Source organism: Equus caballus, chromosome 10 (genome assembly GCF_041296265.1).
Source record: "Equus caballus isolate H_3958 breed thoroughbred chromosome 10, TB-T2T, whole genome shotgun sequence".
NCBI lineage: Eukaryota > Metazoa > Chordata > Mammalia > Perissodactyla > Equidae > Equus > Equus caballus.
Window position 1 is genome coordinate 84,005,294 of NC_091693.1, and position 22,954 is coordinate 84,028,247.

General features: G+C 41.1%; 1 protein-coding gene across 4 annotated transcripts in view; it reads right to left on the reverse strand.

Annotated features, from left to right (window-relative positions):
- SAMD3 (sterile alpha motif domain containing 3) overlaps nt 1–21,817 on the reverse strand; it is a 52,600-nt gene extending 30,783 nt beyond the window's left edge. For 2 of the 4 annotated variants that reach the window (XM_070223808.1, XM_014734870.3), the window contains exons 1-5: nt 21,663–21,817; nt 21,305–21,404; nt 20,444–20,633; nt 17,483–17,596; nt 147–332 (exon numbers count right to left, since the gene is read on the reverse strand). In XM_070223808.1, the coding sequence (XP_070079909.1) occupies nt 147–332; nt 17,483–17,596; nt 20,444–20,633; nt 21,305–21,383 (569 nt within the window). In that variant the 5' untranslated portion in view covers nt 21,384–21,404; nt 21,663–21,817. The remainder of the gene's footprint in view (nt 1–146; nt 333–17,482; nt 17,597–20,443; nt 20,634–21,304; nt 21,405–21,662) is intronic. The other 2 variants (XM_070223809.1, XM_070223807.1) reach the window with 2 other exon arrangements.
- Between the last annotated feature and the right edge of the window lie 1,137 nt (nt 21,818–22,954).

Below are 22,954 nucleotides of genomic sequence, written 5' to 3' on the forward strand. Positions count from 1 at the left end.
TTTCTATGTAATATATATTAGACATTCAAATATTGGGCAATGTTGGACTTACTACCACTCTGTCATCCAAAATCTGAAGAGAATTCTAGTCTACTCTGAAAACAGACCGTCTCCCGAGGCAGCAAGGCTGGCCTGTTGTCACTCACAGTGAGCCTTCCAGGTACTTGGTCATGTCGGCCTGGAGAAACTCGATGATCCTTATCCTCACGCTGTGATCAGGACACTTCTCTTCTGCTAACATGCACTTGACGTCATAGGGAAACTCTGGTAAGACATAGGACTTAGTCCATTGTAGCGCTTTATTCCTTGCTACAACATGTTTCACATTCCTTCTGTTAAGTAAAAACACGAGTCAATGAGTGAAATTCTATTCCAAATATATTCAACTTATTAATTTTCTGCACCCTGAGAACTTGTGATATAAACCACTTTCTGGAAGCCTAAATATATGGTAGTCATCAATCTATCTTCCATCCATTTACAAATGTTTGAGGGTTCATTAGGTATCTCTGCTTTCTTTCCCTTTGTACACACATAAATACTTACAGTTCTGGAAAACAATGTCATAATAATACAGACTTTAGAATAAAGCCTGAAGTTGGAAAGTATATTAATCTCTATATGTTGAAGAGGTAGTATGTCACGCATGGCCAAAAACTGAACAAGGTATCAAACAAAAAGAGAAAAGATACGATTCAGCAAAATAAATGAGGCATACAATAAAGTCTCAGAGCATGATTAAGAAAATTCTTCTTCTAATTAATTTATTCTGCTGCTGTTTATAGTGAAATACAAGATCCACCTAATTTAGTTGGTCTTGGCTATTTTAATAAGGTAAGCTTAGTTTATAAATTAAAAATAAGTGTTAGATATTCTGATTTCATTCAGATGAAGTTTCTACAAAACGCTACAGAAAACGACAGTTACAGAATGCAGACCAGTGGTCAGCTGGGGCTGGAGTGGGAATGGAGATTGACTGCAAAATGGCTTGAGGGAAGTTTTTAGGCTGACAGAATTGTTCCAAAATGGATTGTGATGATGGGTGCACAACTGTATAGATTTGCTAATTAACTAAGCTGCACACTTTAAATTGGTGAATTTTATGTGATATAAATTATACCTCAATAAGGCTGTTTATAAAATTAAGTATCAGAACTACTTTACCACCTTAAAGTTAGTGACTGATCATTAAGTGTGTAAAAAGAAGCCATAGTAAAATCTCCAGGCAACAGTTCCTCAGAGGCCCTACGCAGCTTTCAACCCATTTCACAAAAAGGATTGATTGGGATGCAAGTGAAGGAATAGAGGCAAGCCAAGTGGACGACAAAGGACAAAGAGATTTCCTAAATTAGCTAAGTAGGTTAATTTTCTGGCACAGCTATGGAATCCTTAGTGGTCCAAACAAAATTCAGATGAGTTTCGAAAGACCGGGCTTCCTTTAGAATGTTAGGTCATAGTTTGTAAGAATGCATGAGGTATAATGAAACAAGGGAGTAAAGAAAAGAGGAGAATGCACTCTCCTCTTTTCTCACGATAAGCCCTCTCTGCTTTTTTCCCACTTTGGCAGTCACGGTATCAGCGGTGAAAATATGTCCTGGCTAAAATATGCACATAGATAATTCAACGCTTGGTTCAATTCAGCAACAGACAATTCTCAGACAAAATCTGTGCTTCAGCCCAAACTACCTTCCAATATGCTTCTCTGTCATTTCATTCATTCATTCAGTCAACATTTATTGGGGGTCTACTATATGGCAATTACTCTTCTACAATCCTTGTTTTCTTTCCCATTTTATTGACTTATTTCTTTCTTCCTTATCTACTCAGACCAACGGCGTAAAGTCCAGCAAATTTTGTTAGCTGTCTTTTGTGTCTTCCCAAGAGTTCTAAAAGTCCCAAGAAGAGGGACTCAGCAGAAATTAAAAATACATTCGAATTTGAAAGCAGGTAACTGCAGGCACGATTGTTTCCCATCCACAAAATGATATTTGCATTGGATTAAAAACATCTTGACTGTGAGTTTAAGATTATTCTTAATATCTTAATTAAGGTAGAGTTGAGCAGAAACCGAAAGAAGTCAGCCCAAAATAAGTGCAGGTAGCAGAAAGCAATCCCACACTAAGAGGACATGAATATTTCTGTTCCCCGCTCAGAGCTAGTCCCACCTCAGAGGTAGTGCTCTTCAATAAAAGCCACCACAAAATAACAGATCTCTAATCCAGTGGGGCTCAATCCTGGGTACGCAGTGAAATCAACTGGAAAGCTTTTAAACCACGTTAATGGCTGGGATTGATCCCAGTCTAATTGAATAGGAGTCTACCGCAGTAAACACTCTGTTTATATGAAAAGTTTATGTTTTAATAAAATAAAACTTGTAATAAAGTTATGCTGATACATTTGATAATGGGCAGTATCATTATTGCAGTATGCGATAATTTAAAAAAATTATGAGATAGGAGTTTTCATGAAAAGCTCATTGACGCTTAAAAGTGTGTCTAACTTTAGTAAGAGTGAAAAAGAATCTAATGCTTTTGCTCCCAAAGAGTAGACAGTATGGGGCTCACCTAGGCTAGGGAAGATGGCCTTACTAAGAATGGGCCCAGCTGAGCCGTGGCAGGGAGCAAGAGAGACACATACGTTACGTGAGGGCAAGGACTGTTTGTTCTCCCCCCAGTGTATACAACTTTGCTTAGTAGAGCTGGTGCACGATGGCTTCTGTTGAAAGAATGAACATGGCCAGCTGGAAGAAGGAGTTATCTGAGCACGGCTGAATTCAATTTGCTCTTGGCAATATTTTGAATATTTCAGTGGTTCTTTATTGCATTGCCTACACTGGTAATGCAACTCACCGTTTAAGCTCCAAATATGTCCCTCATACCACTTCCATTCTGCTTTTCCTTAACCTCTTGCACATTAATCTCTTATGAATCATTTTACTGAGACTGCTTCCTCGAAAGTCAGGAATGACTTCCTAATTTACAAATCCAGCACCTTTGGACAATGGCCTTTATCAAGACCTCTCTAACTGCGTTTAGCACTATTGCCCACCTTCTCACAGCCCTCTTTTCTTTCTCATCTTCCTTGGCACTATTTTACTTTCCTGCCTGTCTTCCTCTCTCGCCAACAACTTGTTTGTTTTATTTGCTGACTTATTCTTCTCTTAACTTCTGGGAGAGTTTACACATGGCGTGGTCTTTGCCCCCTTAATCCTCAGTATTGATCAACGCTTTGTCCCTTGGAGAACTCATCCATCCCCAGGGCCTCAGCTCTGAGTTCTACGTTGAAGGATTATAAATCTATCATCAATAATCTTCTCTTTCCCATGCTCCATCCCAGATCTCCAACAACTTGTACCTTGTTCATTTCATACACATGTCTAAAATAATTCATAACCTTCTATTTTTCAAAGCCAGTTTTCCATTTGCTATAAACTGAATTGTGCCCCCCCCGAAATTCATATATTGAAGCCCTAATCCCCCAAATGTAGCTGTACTCGAAAATAGGACCTCTATGGAAATAATTAAGGTTAAACGAAGCCCTGATGTGATGGGATTAGTGTCTTCATAAGAAGAGACATCAGAGAGCATACTCTCTTTCTCTCCCATGTAAGGACACAGCGGAAGGTGGCCATCTGGAAGCCAGGAAGGAAGCTGTCACCAGAAACTGAATCAGCTGTCACCTTGATCTCGAACTTTCCAGTCTCCAGAACTGTGAGAAATAAATTTCTGTTGTTTAATCCCCCAAGTCTACAGTATTTTGTTATAGCGGCTTGACTGACCAATGCACCATTCCAATTGCTTTTTACCTCTTCCTCTTGGCAGCTCAGGCTCAACATCTTTGTCCTTTTTATCTTAATTCCTCACACCTAGGCATCATGAAAATTTCCCTACATCTCATCTCTTGTATTTGCCTACTTTTCCGCATGGTTCATGTTACTACATTCATCCAGGCATTCATTGCTCAAATGTGGACTACTTCAATAGTCTAATAGCAGAGTTCTGCTTCTGGAATGGCCTAATTAGCTCACACTGGACCAATTATTCCATGAATAATAATCATAAACATCGGACAAAATACAAAAAAATTAACTGAAAACACTGGAGAGTGAAAAAAAGCAGGCAGATTCTGAAGAGGAGTCTACAGAAAAGGAAGATGTGGAATGATGTCCTTTTTGTGACTTTTGACCTGAAGGCAGGCCTCAGGCAATGCTGCTACTACTCTAATAGAAATCCAGCAGTCTTTCTGGACTGCGGAATTAGTGGACAGAGTTTGGGGCAACCACATCTCTGGAAAGGGAGAGGAGAATCCCAGAAAGGAGAGAGCTATGAGGGGAGACTTCAAATTCTGTGTATAAACTGTTAACATCACTGCCTGATCCTGAACCACACATGTGCACAGCCAAACTAAGAATAAAAGGATTAAACTTAGATTTACACTGATACCCAAGAGACAGTTTTCAGTTTAAGTCTAACCAATTTTGTTTCTTGCTAAACCAAACTAACCAACAACCAACACTCTTTGGGTGCATAAGAAAGAATGAAGAGTCTCCACATTGTAACATTCACAATGTCCAGGGTATAATCCAAAATGGTTTAACATGCAAAAGAAAAGGAAAAGGAAAGAAAAAAAAAACCCACAACAACCCATAAAAGTGTGACCCATTCTCAAGAGTAAAGACAATTAACTGGGTATGATGCTGAGATGATCCAGATGTCGACAAGGATTTTAAAGTAGCTATTATAATAACGTTTGGTGACTTGAAGGAAAATATGCTAGAATGATTAAAATGATAGGAAATTTTAGCAGAGAAATGGAAATTACTTAAAAAACCAGATAGAAATTTTAGAGGAGAAAATTACAAAATTTGAAATAAAAAACGTTCTACATAGAATTAACAGCAGAATGGAGATTATATATAAAAGAGTCAGTGAGCTAGAAGGCAGAGCAATAGAAATAAGCCAATCTGAAAAATAAAGAGAAAAGAGATTGAAAAAATAGGGTAATAGCTCATTTTCTAATTCCATCTTCTCATACTTTATCCCCCTGCATAGCCATAAAACCTTCTCCTCCTTGACTTTCTACTCAATTTTACATAAACATGGATTTCATCATGTCATCAGTGGAGGGGCCATGTGGAGATGGCCAGTGGCTTCGTAGGGTTACTCCTTGACCAAAGACATAGCCCAGTGTCCCTGTACACTAGGCCAGTCTAGCTTGACACAGTAACCATGTCTGAGAGAAAGAAGCAACTCCAGCTCTGGGCCCATGGCTCCTGGTCTGATTGAATGACCGCAACAAATTCTGCCAACTCAGGGCTGGCTATCTGGACAGGTTAAGAAAGTTGTCAACAATGCTATTCAAAAGTAAAATCTCTCTGCAACTTGCCAGTCTCCCAGATTCCTATAGAGAAGCTCTTTCTGGGACTGGGGGGCCATGTCATAATGATAAAACGGTTGCCCAGGGGGAATATCCATAGGAAAACTGTCCCCAGAGAGAAGATATACAAAAACCAAACAGAGCTGAAAGAGAAGCATATCCCATGGATAGTTGGCTGTTGCTGGCCTCTTACATTTGTCCAGATCACATAGTAGATTTTGCTCTGATTTAATGAACGCTTGGCCTATCCCTTCAACTGTTGTCTTTTGATGCAGTTTATTCTGAAGGGCCACTCACTGGTTATCTGTCTTTGCTCCTATGACTGGAGCTGAGTTGTCTCTGGGCTTGTGTGATCTGATATCTGTACCTCATGTATGAGCCACTTGCAGTCCAAATATCCAAGAATCCAGCATTTCTAGAAACTATTCCCTGCCTGTTAAAGAAATTCAAATACCTTTTTTCAGGTACTGAACAATTGCTGGGATTAGACGGGAGACAATATGGAAATTTAACTTCAAATCTTCAAGTCCCACAGTTTAAAGACCAAGAATGTGAGAAAGCTGAAACTTCACAGTCAATACTTGATCATACTAGATGTTTTGCCTTTTGTGACCCATCATGCAAACTTCACCCTTTTTCCAGTTGTTATAGGCATGATAATCTCCCTGTTTCCTGACAACATAACCCATACATTGAGTGACACGGTGATTTAGGATTCTCCCGTCCTTAACAATCAGACACCGTGCATTGAACATGGTAAACAGGCCATCAGGGACCCCATGTGTATGTTCACCTCTTTGACCAATAGCATCTTCAGCATCTGGTCTCCCTGAGAGTAGAGTTACTGCTTCCTATTTCTAAGGGCAGCTCTGAGCGAGGCCCATTCTTCCTTTAATCAGCCCTTTGGGTTTTTGGGACTCTCCAAGGAGAGGAAAATAGCTATCATTTGTTAACATATTTGAATGTAAAAACGTGTGTTTGGAAGGAAAAATGTGGAACTATTCTCTGCATTAAAACCCCATTTGGGGCTATTTAGTATTGGCAGTCACTTTACACCCATAAAAGCAGACAATCTTGCTTTAGGGAGAATGTGAACTCTTGAACCTCCAGACCAGAAAGCATCAGTGTTTCTTGATGAGTAAAAGGAAATCTTAAGAGTCCAAAACTGTTGCTTCCAATTTAGGTGACTCTTACATTCAAGGGAATTTGCTCATTCTCCCTTTATTCATCTCCTCAAATAAAGCAGGTGATAGGATTGCAGACTCTATGAGAAAAAATAAAATTCTTAGTGTGTAACTTCTTAACATCCCAAACTTGAATGCCTCATAATAATAAGTAGAACAATTTATAATATGGCTCAATTTTGTGTGCTGTCTTATTATCAACTGTTACCCAAAATTAATTCCCAGATCCAGTCAAGATACAAGCACAACTAAATCTCCAGAACACACTATGTATGTGTCAGCAATTGTTCCTCTCATCCAGAGTGCCCTGAGTTTCCCTCATTCTTCTAGGCTCCTGGTAAGCCCCCTCCTCAGGGAGATTCTCCTCCCAGCCTCCTGGCACTCTGGAAGTCCACCTTGTCTGAATCCACCACATGGCCTGGGCCAACGCCAGCCCCATGGACACTCAACTGTTCTTGGCTCCCTGTTTTGATTTCCCTATGTCTTTCTTGAGTGGAACAGTTTGTGACAAAAATGTTGTAGAAAGGTCTAGGAACATTTGAGAGAGATATAGAGTATTAAATGTGACATGTAATGTATAAAATATTAATGTAACATGTAATGACAGTTAAAGAGACAGCCTTTAGTTCCATAAACTTACATTTTCACACATAAAATTGACACCTTTCAAAAGAGAAATTTCTGTTAGATTGAAAACAGCCCACCCATGACAAAGAAGCCACTGACTAGCAAGGCGCCAAGCCAACACACCACTGAAAAGAAGTGCCAGAATAATAAACTCTGAAGTTTGAGATTGGAAAACTGGTGGGACACAAATGCTAGAAAGGCAGATCTGGGTTTGGAGTGGGGTTCTATGGGTATACAAAGGGTATCTAAGAATTAGGCTGTGGCTATGGAGAATCACAAAAACATCACATACCACCAAAAAAAAAAATCTCCCCATGAGTTTTCTCAGCATCTCAGCAGGCTTCAGCTGCATCCCATATGCCTTCCTTACCGAACCAATGGCAGAGTTCATGTCACACTTGATTGAACCCTAGTTGACTTTTGCAGTCATAGGCAGCTTATGAATCATCCCTGCATTCCTAGATTTCAGGGTGCCCACTTGGAGATAATCTGCTACCTTAAGGGACTATGATGGTTTTCTAGGTTTGTAAAATGGTATTGCTTTCTGGTCCTCAAGGGAGAGGAGCAAGGGACAAGAGGAATACCTTGCCATGAAGAACAGCCTTTCTGGTTAGAGGGCTTGGTCTTCACATCTGAAGTACCCCCAGCGGTAGTACTCCCACAGGTGGAAGAGAAAGCCGTGACAAATACCATGTTCTCCAGGGACTAAGCAGGAAGATTGTGTCACACAAGCCACTCTATTCTGAAAGCCCATTTTCATTTTCTTTTTCTCCACACCCAAACTTGCAGACTTTATACACTGAGGATGGAATAGATGGGGATGCCCAGCTTTGTATTATCAACTCAAACTAAATGGCATGGAACCACAGCAACCCAAAAGCTTAAATGTTTTTGGAGCATAGAAGAAGAGAAGGGAAGCTAGAGGAGATTTAGACATCTATCTAAAGTACTTGCTGTCATCTTACCCTAGGACAGAAAGGATGTTATAATACATATCTTCAAAATAGTGACCAAACTTCACCAAACTATACATTAAGCAGAAATGTTGCTTCTGTGTTAATCATGCCAGAGCTCTGGGAATTGCCTGTTTTACTTTACCTAGGCAAGACTTTCCCCTGCTAAGAAAACAAAGGAAGTAAGAAGTTTTGAAAAGCCCGATAAAGAGATATAAACCAACGAGCAAGGTGAGATGCCACCTCTGAAAATAGTGACAATGTCACCACAATACATGCATGGATTATGAAGGAATGCTGTTTTGTTGCTATAGCTGATGGTACCCACCACTAATTCAGAAAATGTTTGTTCCATATTCTCAGCATTTTGATGTTTGCTTTTAATTTGCATTTTGTAGCTCTGGGCTTTCACATCTGCCATGCAATCTACGATACTTCCAGAGGAATTTATTTCCTGAAATGCATGTGTGAACACAAGCAAGCATGAAGGCAGGGTAGAGATGTGGATGGCACCAGGCACTGTGCTGTGTCACAGACACACAGACACCTCTCAAATCCTCCCTGTCCCTGGTTGCCAGTGTGAGACTCGAGGACCCAGGATCCTTTGGGGCCCTGAGTAATCAAGAAAAGTAACATAAAATAAATAAATCATTTGTTTCCTCCCGTTCCCCAATTCCTCTTAGTATTGGCAGACAAGCAAAGATTCAGAAACTTCTGGTCTTTACCTTCAATATTTACACTTACTAGCGTGACAATCGCAAAAACAGGTCTCACAGAGCTATCATATCTGAGTCCCTCTTTTACTTTTTTATTCCTCATTAATACATAAGAAAAAGTACTGAGACGTGACTTACTCAGTTGTTGCAAAATGGCTCAGGACTACTATTTTGTAGTTCAGAAGTATCAAAATCTAGTAGTTCAGGGTTTAGTGGATCTAGGCAGGTTTTGTTCAATCCACCTTCATACTACTAGACTTTTGGATCCTGACCTCACATACATCCTCAGAGCATCATTTTGGGGAGCCAGGGTAGAAAACTTCACTTCTCAAATCTGGCCCAGAGTGCTGGTTTTATGTGCCTTGTAGGGCAAAGCCTTCAGAGTCTTGGTCTTTTTCCAACCCTGTGTCACCTGGACTGTGGTTTGCCAGTTCCTTCACTATGTAGCTTCATAAAAATAAAAGTTTTTCATTTATAAGGATTCAACTAACCTGATTTATCGCTGACTATCACGGTAGGCAAGGACGTTCGGTGGCTCGCTGTGGAATATAGAAAACTGGGCCTTTTAACAAAAATAATGAGCCCCTCTCCTTGAAAGATTGTGTTATTGATGTTCTTCAGGCTGACTCCTGTTGGGTATTTACTTACACGGAATGTTAATATGCAAAGTAGTGAGAAGATTCCCTAGGTTTATCAGAATCTATTTTTTTTATCCCACTGAATTCTACTGAATACATATTGGTCATCTCCTTCACAACGCTATCCTGATATTTGTTTTCTTGTTTTGGATGATGGCACCACCATCACCCAGTTACTCAAGCTGGAAATACAGGAGAAAACTTACCACTTAGCAAGGATTTTTCTTCCCCTACTCCACCATTAATTAATCAAGTCGTATTTATTTATTTATTTATTTTGGTGAGGAAGATTGGCCCTGAGCTGAGATCTGTGCCAATCTTCCTCTATTTTATATGTGAGATTCTTCCACAGCATGGTTTGATGATCAGCATGAAGGTCCATGCCCAGGATCTGAACCTGGGCCGCCGAAGCAGAGTGTGTGAACCTAACCACAACACTACCATGCCGCTCAGTCCTGTTGATTTCATACTTAAATATCCTTTTCATGCCCATTACCACTGTCTTGGCTTAGACCCTCATCATCTCTTGCTTGAACTTCGGTCTAACATCTTGAGGATCTTCTTCCTCTTCTCATTTTTCTCCAATCCATTCTCTATATCACTACTACATGATAAGCTATGAAACTTCCCCACAAGCTACAGCAGTGGTTCTCAACTCTCCTTACACATTAGGATTATTTGTGGAACTTTTAAAAATACTGATGCATAGGTCCCACCCTGTCAAAGTTCAGGTTCTATGGCAAATTACCATAGACTAGATGGCTTACATAACAAATATTTATTTCTCTGTTCTGGAGGCTGGAAGTCTGTGATCAGGCTGCGGGCATGGTTGGGTTCTTGGTGAGCGCCCTCTTCCCGGTTTACAGAAGGCTATCATCTTGCTGTGTCCTCACATGGCAGAAAGAGCTAGGTAGCTCTCTGACCTCTTCTTATAAGGACACTAATCACATTCACGAGGGCTCTACCCTCAGGACAAAATTACCTCCCAAAAGACCTCCCTGCAAATGCCATCACACTGGGACTCGGGTTTCAACACATGAATTTTGGAGGGGCGTAACATTCGGTTTATCGTACACCCCCAGAAATTCTTGCTGGTCCAGTGCCTTGCTACTCAAACAGTAGTCCTAGAACAGCACTGGCATTACCTGGGGGCCTGTTAGAAATGCTGAATCTCAAGTCCCACTCCTGACCTACTAAATCAGAATCCGCATTTTAACAAGATTTCTGGATGATTTTCAATTATATTCGAGTTTGAGAAGCACCGGTCTAGGGCACTGATATTTTTTGTTGAAGTCCCCTAGGGGAATCCCGGGTCTAGTCAGAGTGAAGAAGCTGCCCTGCTCACTGGCGGAACACGGAGCCTCCTCACCTCTGACAGCATCTCTCACCACGTCCAGCAACTCCTTCTTCTCTGCCTCGATCTCTCATCTTCCAAAGATACTTACTCCAAAGAGTCTCCTAGGCCGTTCCAGGTGTTTGTGCCTTTGCACATGCTGTTCGCTTCGCTGTGAATGTCCTTTTCCTCTCCTGCCCCCTTTTCCTTCAGACGAATTTCCAACCATCATTCAAAATCCTCCCTCAGCTTTTGTGAAGCCTTCCTGCAGAGCCTTCTCCACACTCACTTCCCTGAAACGTCTTACTTCTCCCTCTTCCGTGCTATTCCCATACCCCGTGCATTTCTATTTCTGGGTATCTTTCTCAATATTGCAGTTATTAGCTTACATATCCATCTTGTCTACCAGACTCTGAGTTCACCTAGGCAAGGGCTAAATTGCTTCCCCCCCACTGTCTAAATAATACCTTGCTCATGGTGTATATTCAGTAACTTTTGGACTGAACAAAAGAAAATAGATTAGAAAAATAGATTAGAAATCAAGTTTACCTTGGATCTCTCTAAAGCCTTCATATTAGATTTAATGGGAATGGGCAGGAGTCAGAGAGTAATTTATCAGTCATATGAGCCCAATTTTCCCTGACTCTGCAACTTCTATTTGGCTGGGTCCACAGATATCCCCCACTGAAGGAAATTTCGGTTCTAGCTTAGTGAGCCAATATTCCTCACTACATTTGGATCTCTGCTCAAATGTCACCTAGTCAAAGTCGAAGAACTCCCCTGGAAACCCCATCTGAAATAGAATCCTCTTGTACACTAACACACATGCACATATACACGCCAATCACTCTTTATCTCCCCCTCTTTTGTGTGTGTGTGCTATTTGTCTTTACGGCACTTAAACAAAACTATAAGGTAATGTCCTATTTATTTGTTATTTTTCTCCCCATTAGAATGTGAGCTCTGTGAGGTGGAGGCCTGCTTTGCTCATGACTACATGCTCAGTGCCTGCAGCTGTGCCCGGCACAGAAGTAAGCACTCAGTACATATCTACGGATGGAATGAATGAGTGAATCCTGACTTAGGTAAGAAATCTTCAGGTCAATATTTCCTAAGGTGTTTTCTGTAAAATTAATAAATGTTACTCAAAAAAAGAGTTCCGAGTCAAACAGCGTTAAATGGGTTTTCTTGCTGTGGGACTCCTTGTAGCCTTTACCATGTTAATGGACTGGGAATCTCCAGTCAAGGAACCAAGTTAGAATGTAATACTTCCCAAACTTGGAACCCTTAGATATGAGTGTTCTACAGACACGTTGGGTGGGAGTCAGTGGTAGCCTGCATTTCACTCTGAGGAATCCTTGTTTTCCACTGACTGGGGATTCAGCATCTGAATGTGACAATTTACCACCTGTGTTGTCCATGATGCCCCTCTCAGTGGTTACTGGGTTTCTCAGCTCAGGTTCTTGTAAGCCCCCTCTCCTCCTCTTGTGGCACATACTCATTCACAGAATGTGTTTTCTCATTGTTTTCTAAGGCAACATCAATCTGATATCACAGGCCTTCTGGGAGGACTGAAGCATATCCCCTTCTTGCCTGGACCCTGAGCCCTGGGAAGGTTTCCAGACACTGCTGTTACCTGCACTTCCTGCTGGAGACCTGTTGCTTCTGCTTCGGAGCCCCTTGTTAGAACCAACACCAGAATTTTGTGAGTCTCTTTGGACCTTGTGCCTTGGTGCCTAGCCTGATAACAAAACAATAACTAAAATTTATGAGCTCCTTCCATATGCCAGACCCAAGCATTTTTCACATATTAACTCATTCTTCTATTTATTTTACAGATGAGAAATTGAGGTCCTGTAAGGTCATATAACTTGACCAAGGTTATTCAGCTGGTAAACAGCAGAACCAGGGTTTAAAACTAAACTCTTAACTACTTGCTTACCCTGCCTCTCCAGACTTACCAACTCTGGCCAATAGCAGAGTTGGCGTCCTAGTCTAATAGCTCCACTTACCCCTCCCACTCTGTCTGCCTCATACAGCTGTGATCGAGCCACCATGTAGCAGCAGTGGATCTCAAGACATCACATCTTGTCCCAACGTCCTACAAGGCTCTTTCATTCTCCAACATGGTCACATATATTTGATTCAATTAAGATGAGACCACATAAAACGCTTAATACATCTGTTTCTTCATGTTGATCATCTGCTCTGTGCCAGGCACTGCAAAGGTCAATCAGGATGGTCCCTGACCCCCTCCCCGCCCCCAGAGCTCTGGGCCTGTAGAGGACGAAGATGTGTAGGAAGCGAGAAGAGCAATCCCACGTCTAACTGGAACTTGTACTAATGGACCCGTAACCAGGTTGGCGCACTTCATCGAATCTTCTCTTTATCACATGCTAGAGAGGATGCATACACAATTGTGTGCCCCCATCTGAGCTGCGTGTGTGACAGTGCCTACAAATAATACATCAAGTGTGGACCCACTGACATTTGCCTCACTGAGAATAGGCAGATGGGGAAGATCGTTCTACAATATTTCATAGCAGTAGCCAGATCAAGGAAAAAAATCATCAAAATAATTTTTAAGCATGCGTGAAACCATGGCTAATTTATAATTATGCCCAAAGGCAGACGCAAAACATCTGCACACGTCTATTTAAAGTTCAAGCAAAGTGTTTTAAAGTAACATTTAGGAAACTTCTACCTGTTTATCTGATTTCATGCCTTATTAGGTACTAAAGGGGAAGCAAAGAATTTCAAACAGTGTAGATGAAAAACACGGAACGGCATTGCAAAAAAAATCTTTCCAAAGGATCACCAACAAATGTGGAGGGTGGGGCCTTATAATGCTTCCATCAAGAAACGGCATGTAAGCAACTCAGAAAAGAGCATGGCATCACCTATCACGGAAGAAAACTGCATCATGTCACAGCTAGCGTTTCCTTGGGGCACGAAATTCATCCACCGGGACACATACATCCCTACTAGAGACGTATCAAGAGCCGAAGTCAGGCGACCAGCCTTCCTTCTCTTCTTGTCTGCAAATAATCTGGATGGAAAGCACGTGTTCATTTTAGGGAAAATAGGAAAAAATATTACAAGATCAATGTCACCTTGTATAGAGCGGTAACAGCTGCCAGATTCTTTAACATGTTATCTCATTCGGACCTCAAGTACTACATAGGCAGCTGGATGTCCCCATCCCACCTTGTGCAGAGACCACCTGGCGAGCAAGTGGACAGCACAGGACTCCAAGCCAGGCATGTAAGAGCCCAAAGCCAGCACTTGTCCCAGCATCCGTCCCGACCTCTTGAAAGTAGTTGGCGTCATGATGGCCTTGTAGCCAAATGCCACCAGCTTTCCAGCCTGTTGTGTGTGAGTGGCTTATAAACTCCTGGAGTTTAATTCTGTTTCAAAGTTAGCGTAGTTAGTATGAATTGTATCAAAAGGTCTAAAAAGAAATTGATGCTATTCAAATATTTATCCTGCCCCATGAAGGTATATTCAGTCTCTCACTGAATCACACATTCTCGGTTCATTTTAAGAACTCCTATTTAGCCTCTGTGTGCCAGGGACTGTGCCAAAGGCTCTGTTTACAATGATAAAAAAGACATCATCTTTGTCCAGGCGGTGCCTCCAGTCTAATGGGGGGATATGGACTTTAAAGTGATCAATTCCGTTATTCAGTTTCACAAGTAAAGTAAGCGATACATACGGATACTACACACAGAAGAAGCCTGCTCGCCTGGCCTGAAATACCAACGGAGGGGCTTTTGAAAGAGAGATTTGGGGCGGAATCTTCAAGGATGAGCAGGTAGGTAAGGAAAGGGAACAGCACGGTCTGACACAAAAGCCACGCAATAGACCCTAAATCAACACCCATTGAACCACTAGCACCCTAGGCAGATGCACAGGAGGAAGGGACCAAGGGTGGCTCCAAGGCTTTTAACACACATAGCTGGATGATGGAACAAGAGATGGGACACGGAGAGGAAAGAATCTTCTGTCTCACCCCAATCCACAGCCCCAGATAAAGGGCAGGCCAGAGCGAAAATATTTAAAATCCGCACCCCTGCCTTGTACTTATCCACCCCTGCCCACACACAGCTGATTGCCCGGGAGGGGACACCTGATCCACACTGGACCCCTTAGCATCTCTTCCCCACACAGTGGACTGAGTAACACCAAAAGACGGAGTCGGTTGGCTGGGACGACCTGGGCCGTTTTCAGGGAGAATTTCTTTTGGAGTCAGTGCTATGACCAGGCAGTTGTATGCCAGCCAGTCCGAACGGGCAGGGCAGCCATGAGTAATAGGATAAATCTGTCCTCAGAGGGAGAAGCAAGGGAATGAGGCAGACGAGGGAGGCAGGGAGGAGACAGAGACGGTCATCACGTGGCTCCACGAGAGAAGGAGGGACAGCTTCACCTCCAGCTTTCCAGCATGGTCCCTCCAGGCCCAGGGAGCATGTGAGTTTTGCCCTTGCAGGCTGCAAAATGCTTTCCTTACAATAAACGCCCTTGTCTTGTTAGTTTTGGCGGATTTGTGTTTCTTACACCTAAGCATATACCAAGGCAGGGGATCCGAGTTCATTTTGGACATGTTTAGCTCTGAGGTGCTTGTGGATAGTGCTGGGCCACAGATGGTCATATAGATTATGATTAGAGAGAAAGATACGGGAGTATCGGCTCTGGTTTCCAAACCCTCCTGTTTCTCTCCATTTCTAAGTTCTGGTTTTTTCTCCTCCTTGCCACCAATACCGTGAAGCCCAGGGCTGTTCCTTTGACCAGCCATGTGAAAATAATAACCCTGCCCTGCTGATATTACAGGACCGTAATGAGCATGCAATATCACCAGAGGGCTTGGAGAAGAGGAAAGACCTAGAGAACCGATGGAAGCTTGCATCCCCTCTCCCCGTGGCAGCAAGCAGGGAGAGGAAAGGAGCCCTAAGGAAAACGGACTACTCACCGGAACAGTGCTGTGCAAATGGAGGCACACTGAGCCTTTCCATGTGATTCCACTGTTCTTAGCACCTGGCAGCCTTTATCTATTTTTAAATAATGGTCCTCACAAGAGCCCCGTGAGGAAAGTATTATTGTTATGGTTCCCATTTTGCAGATTGGGATACTGATTCACAGTGGTACTAGGGTTGGACCACTGGGACTAATCATCGCTTTTCCTGTGTCTACTCACACCTGGACCTTTAGAGAAGGACTTGCTGCTTTTGGAAGCTTCATGATGGAAGGGGTAGTTGAGAACTCATGGTTTACTCCATGCTCTTGGAGCCACATCGAAGGAAAGCACTTGGAGTCAACAAGCACCCGTGAGCAGAAAGGAGAGGAATGAAGCCACCATGAAAACATACTTACATTTTCCGAACCATAGTTCAGACCAGGAAGACCATGCGGACAAAGTCTCACCTAGGACATCGCCTTCTACCTTCTTGTTCACCGCCCCAGACAGGAGCCAGCGGCATAGGGTACGGTGGGTCCTAACACTGGGATATCGCTAGCAGCTGAGGTCTTTGTGCCTTGGAGCCAGGGCATGAGGTTGAAGCGGTGGAGAAGGAAAGAGAACAGAGAGGACAGCCCAGAACCAAAGCCCATTTTGCAAGAGCTTCTGATCAAAGGTGAAGCTTTTCCCTGCACTCGCAGGGCTGCTGGGGCTGGCGGCCAGGGTCTGAGTCTGCTGCCCTCCGTCCATCCCCTGAGTTCCCACCCTGACAGCAGTAGAGCCTGTGCCGAGGTGAGAACAGCCCACTCAGGAAAACTAGCTAGAAGCCCCTTGACTTCTCTAAATCTCAGTTTTATTCATTTACAAAAAAGAGAGAATAATGCCCACCTTGAGGGTCTGCTGTGTGGACTAAATGAGATAAGAAGGTAAAGGGTTTGTGAAAACTATAAAGGACCGCACCCTGGCTTGACTATTGCCTGATCATTCTCCCATGTGGGCTGACATCTCTCCTTTCAGTGACAGTGCATATAAGGAAAAGTATTTGCCCATCAGCAGCTGCAAACAATAGGCATCATGAGCAATGCAGGAAGTGCACAGGCCGGGAGGCTGGGAAATGTTATATAGGCTGCTGTGACTCTGGTACCACAACTTACCTACAGTCGCCCTCAGGACTTTGTCCCAGTGCTGCCTTCCTGGGTCTGGTTCTCTGGGTCTACAGCTTCCCTTTGTTCCACTGTAGCCCATATATTGAAATACTATACCACATAAAATCCAGTGTAGGAATATAAGGAAATGTGCCACCATCAGAAACAGTCAGGTTAAAACAACCACCACAAAATCCAAAACAAAAACCAAGACTCCACAGAAGCCATATTTTATAGGACATTATTCAGTGAATAAATTCCATCTTTTTGACTACTGCCAATCACCCAGGACAGTTTATGACAGGAAAATCCTTTTTCCTTAACAACGTGTACTTGAAAAATACATAATATAACCTCAAAACTTGACTTTTCCAATACAAAAATCAGAAAATATAACCTACAACTTTTACCAAATATCTTCATCACTTAATCAAAAAATTCCCTTCCAGGGAAACAAAAAGGCTCCACTTAGAAATACATTTAAACACATGAAATCTTATAAAAAATGAACACAAATATTATCGTTTGGCTTTAAAATGTTTAGAAGTTGGCGACCCACCTCTGCTTCAGTACTCTTTGGTCAATTAGTCCATTATCAAGAGTTTTGGCTGGATAGAAAGATGGTGTCTGCTGCCCACGGTTGTCCGGACCAGAGGACTGTTCATCCCTGCCACTAAGAAAGAAGACGTGGTTCAGAGCTTACTCTGCAGGAGCCACAACCATTATCTCATGGTGACTCTGAGGGTAGAGGTCAACCCATAGTAAACACTATGATCTCTGTTCACTTCCAAGGTCCACATTAGAGTCACGACTAAGAGAAGTGAAAAGAGGACCCTCTGGGATCATCTTGCTCAGTTCATACATGCCAGGAAGTAGCCCGTAGCCAGTTGGCAATGTTGTTTTCACCAATGAGTCATATTTATAAAAGGTGTCAAGATAATCCTTTCCTTTGTGAAACGATGGTGATAATAGAATGTACTTTTACTGGTTAATCTTCTTATTTGGGGAAAAAAAAAGTTAACTCTATGTCAGATCCCCTTCTCCACTTCCTTCCATTTCGGGAGATCTTTTATTATCTGTGAAATTTCATGATCCTAGAACCACACTCCACCGACTCCCTCATTTTCTAAGTGACGTCACTGAAGCCCAGAAGGGAAAGCAACTTTCTCACCACCACAGGCTACTCGGTAGCCTTGCCAGGAGTTGACCTCAGTTTTCCAGCTTCCTGTCCAGTGATTTTTCTACCAGCTTCAATAAGAACAACAACCAAAAAGCAAATGCTCCTACCTATTACATATGCCTATCATTCGCCTAAGTCTGAATAGGATGCTAAACATCCTGTCCAGATGTGGCCTCCAGATTGTTTTAAAATAACATACCAGGCAACCATTAGCCATTAAATAAAATTTGCGCTCAAGTTGAAACCCATCTGCAGTCTCTGATCTAGAATGCCATTACAGACTCTTTAGAAGGGGTCTAAGCATCATTTATTCTCCCCACTTCATTCTACAGATGACATTAAGAAAAGTCAAGCAAATCCCCAAGGTTATATGAGTAGTTAATATCAGAACAGGGATTTGAAATCAAGTGCTTTGATATCTAGCTTCAGAGTTCTTCCGACCACTCCAAGTTTCCTTTCTTTGTTAAACACTTTCTAAAAGAGTTTAATTGAATCGCATATTCTCATGCCTTCTACTGTCACATGATTCCCATGTGACAATACATTTTTTAAGTGGCAATATATTTGACAATAAGCAAATGTAGTCAGTAAACATTTTAACCAAATGTAACCACCTGCAGTTGTGGTTTTGCACCTGAATAATTTAACCTGAACACAAGACAACACAATCCTTAAAGTGGGTCAGCTACGTCCTAGGTAGAGTGGATCGCCCCCGCTCATAAATCCCTGGACCACCACTGTTCAAATCTTGGCTATATTTGAAAATGGCTTTCTTAACATGGTTAGCAAAGCTTCATATTGAACACAAGACTATTTTGGTCTGGGAGAAAGAGGGAGATTTTCTCAAAGATTATGATACTCCTAACATCAGTGTGAATTAACATGGAGTTAGGCACTGTATTACTTTTCACAACCACAGAAGAAGCAACAGGAATGTCAACATTTAATATAATCAATCAAAGTCAGTGGTAGAACCAGGAATGAAGCCCAGATTTCCTGGCAGTCCAGCTAGTTCTCATTTACTAGAGAACATTATAAACTGATTTACAGTGAAAACAAGGCTGTCTGTTTTCTTCCAAGCTGTGCCTAAGGCAATATCAAGATTCCAGTCAACTGTAGAGAACTTCCAGCTCAAGAGTCCGACTCATCCAAGAATGCTGGGAAATTACTTCTATTTGAGGTTCATACCCTCCCTTTGCTGGAAAGAAGTGAAAGCATGAAATGAGAATTTCATCAAAAGACATACTGAAGAACATGCTTTCGCATAGATATGCCAAAATGTTTAGGAGAAATATTCCAAATAAATCAGAGATAGAATCTCCAGATCACTCGTGGACCATCCCTTCAAGCCTACCTGTTCCCCTCCATGTCCCAAATATCCAATTATTCTAGAAGTCAAATTACTTGAGCCAGGTCTCTCTAACGTTGTATTGCTTAACAAAGAGCAGGGCAGAAATGTACATTATTACAGATACAATCTGAAAAAACTAAAGCAAAAACATAGAATGGATTTCATCAAACATCATAATCTTATTTTAAAAATTAACGAATAATTGGTCTGCAGTAATTATTTAACCTTCGAAGCCTTGCAAAAAGCCTCAAATATGGAAAAACTAAGTCAAAATGCCTGAAACAATCCTGGGGCATAGATTTATAAAGTGAAAATTTTAATTTTGTAATTTCTGTTATCAGTTCTTTTCATGGCAGAAGTCAGTGATAAAAAAAAAAAAAAACCCAAACAAATAAAAACATCCCTAAACCACAAAGCACCACAAATTTTTCGACATGATTTCTGTGGGATGCTGTCATAGCTTTCAGTATTCCAAGAGTACTCTTGAGAACTTGGAAAACCCACGAGACAAGAGTCTTTAGCAAATTATTTTGTGAAGGCCTCTAGAGGAGAATATAAATTAGTCACTGGAAGGAATCCTTGGCAAATAAATAAATACATAAATAGTTTTGGGAAAGCAAAGGAGTAGAAAAGGATGCTTTTCTCAGACCCTGATTTTAAGACTTAAGCTGCAGAAGTGCATTTCTATTTGTGTTATACGTACATTTCAACCACTTTTTACAGAGTTTTCTATACGCGAACTCCCAGCATATAAGACGTCCCTAGCAACTGGAGTCAGTGCTTAAAAAGTGGTGCACTAAAAATATGTATACTTTGATTCATAAAAATTTGCAAGAAGTGTCCTTTATGCAGATATTAGACATACTGTATACACAATCCAGCTGAAAATGGTCACAATTTTCCAAGAGGTTTAAACTCCAAATGCCAAGCTATAGCCATCGTCTGGAAAGCATAGCATCAAAAATAAGGCCATTCACCAACAGACTTACTCTGGGGCTGCTTCTGCTTGCGTGACCAGGGTTGTTTCTCTAGGGCTTCCAAGAGACTTCGGTCCTTGATTCTCCTGCTTATATTTTTTAATTAAATCCATCAGAACAGCCTGGTGTCCAATTTTCTTCACCAGTTGTTGGATCATCCGATCATTAAGTGCTAGAAGAGCAGCCCCACTTATTTCTTCCTCTGGGAAAAAGAAAAAAAAAATCTCTTTATGCCTGTGTGGTACAACATTAAAACACAGCACTCTGAGCAGGCAAAATTATTTCTGGTGTTAAAAGGATCATCTAAATTTGTCCTCTGCAGTTAGAAAATTATCTGTAGCTTCGACAAAGACAGAACACTGATATTGCATAATTCCAAATCGATGTCTGCTCCTAAGAAAGTACCAGAACATGGAGTCATAATAAAAACTTTTTACTTCCACATTGACACGTCCTCCCTTCTTACTCTTTCTAATAGGCATTGTTTTTATAAGGAAAAAAGTCTTCTTGGGGAAATTATTCTTAATAGTACCTCCCACGCAATATTCAACACCTGTAAATCCAACACTGCACAGAACACATGCTGCGTTATTTAAGGACAAAAGCACTATCAAATGCATATATCACCTACATATTTTAAATAACTCTTAAGACTTTATTTTATTTGAGTTCTTTTTGAGACATTATACTCTCCTGTGGATGCTAGGTCAAATGCAAACTCTGTCAGTCAGTAAAGAAATGCAAGTTCTCCCACGGAGCAATTCCACATCCATGTTCACACGCACTAGGCAACCAACGTAATTGTCAATAAGACAGGACACTCAATACTTAGGCTGCTCAAATTAACATTTTTTGAAAGTGTAAACTACTCACCTTGAAACCTATGAACTAGCTCTCCTAAGTTTTTCTCCACCAACCAACTGCAGACCTGTTCGACTGACCAAGTTTCCATTGTTGTATCCTGTGAAAACACCTGAAGAACAAAAGGTCAGAGAAGGATTCTTCAGTTTTTCTTTCTGATTCTTGTTCTTTTATTATTTTTTTAACCAATCAGCTGTCTAATCTTAGCTCCTTCCTTTGTCAGACTCTTTTAGACTCTCAATACTAAGCTTCTTTAAAATAACTATTTTCTGAACACACATCTAAAAGTTGCTAGTAAAACAAATACTCTTTTTTAAAAATGAGACCGATTTGAACCTATTTCCTAGTCTCATTTCTCAAATTTCTTCACCTTCTCCTACTTTTTTTCCACAGGCATCCCTCAGCTTTGCTTACAGACAGCCAGAGACATACGGATGGTACCCAATCCTGTACCATTAACACCCAGGTTTCTTCACAAAGAAAAGAAAGGTGTGAAATTCACCACTACTAGGCTCATCAGGAAGTGGTTGACATTTACAAAAGGGGTGGGCAGGGGAGGAAGGGAGGAAGGATGAGATAAAAGCCTGAGAGAGATACTTAGTAAACCAAGACTCCTTAACCCCTTACTACTCCCCAGCTAAGAGAAAGAGCTTCTAGCTGCTTCTGATTGCTTCAGTTTAGCCAGAGGAGGAAACAGGAGACAAATTTCTCAGGAGAATCTGAGAATGTTTCTTTCCTTCCTTCCAGTAATCCTCTAAAATATTCCATTCAGTTCTAGAACTTTATTGAACAAGATTGATTGGTAAGATAACTAGGAAAAACTAGTACATTGAAAACTGTTTCTAAAAATTTAGTTGGGCAGAACATGGGAAAATAGTTAAATATGTTAATAATTGTAAGTGAAAGAAATGTACATAGAGTTTGCAAGACACATTCTCTAACTATTCAGTTATTTTTGCATGCACTATTCTGCAACCATTTAGGAAACTTAAAATAAGTATACCGATTTCAATAATTTTTCTTATTTCCCTTAAGCAGCTCCTTCCTGTTGTTTATAATTCAATCTAAATTACTTTTAATTGACTAGGGAGAAACTGAAAAGACAAAACATTTTAATCTTTTAACATTACTTTCAATTTCATCTTTCAATCTAAATGATATAGATTTACTTGTATAGTAAGATACTGACTCTTCTCTAAAGAGAGAAGAAAAAGCTACTCTTAGAGAAATGGAATCATAAGAAAAGATAATATTTATTAGATCATGGATTTAAATTTTCTTGCTAGAAGTTCTCAAAATAGATTTGATTGTATTTTTCACTTTTGTGAATTTAAATAAGTTACAATTTCCAACATCACAGTTAAAATGGTGGAAGGGAAAACAGGTTTATCTTTCATATTTGACAAACTGAAAAGAAAGCAGCCTTCAAAAATCGTTTCCTAGAAAACAAGTAGACTTCACAGTAACAAGCCACATGCTCATAAGTATTCACAAACGCCAAGTTGCAAAATTGAAAACAAGGGTTAAATACAGAAGGACATCTTTCTGAATTACAGTGGTGGATTGAATTCGCCACAACAACAGTAGCCACGGAACTCCTCCCCTAGGCTAAGCGGCAATAGCAGGGTGTGAAAAGTCATTATTTGCAAGACTCTGGTGTAA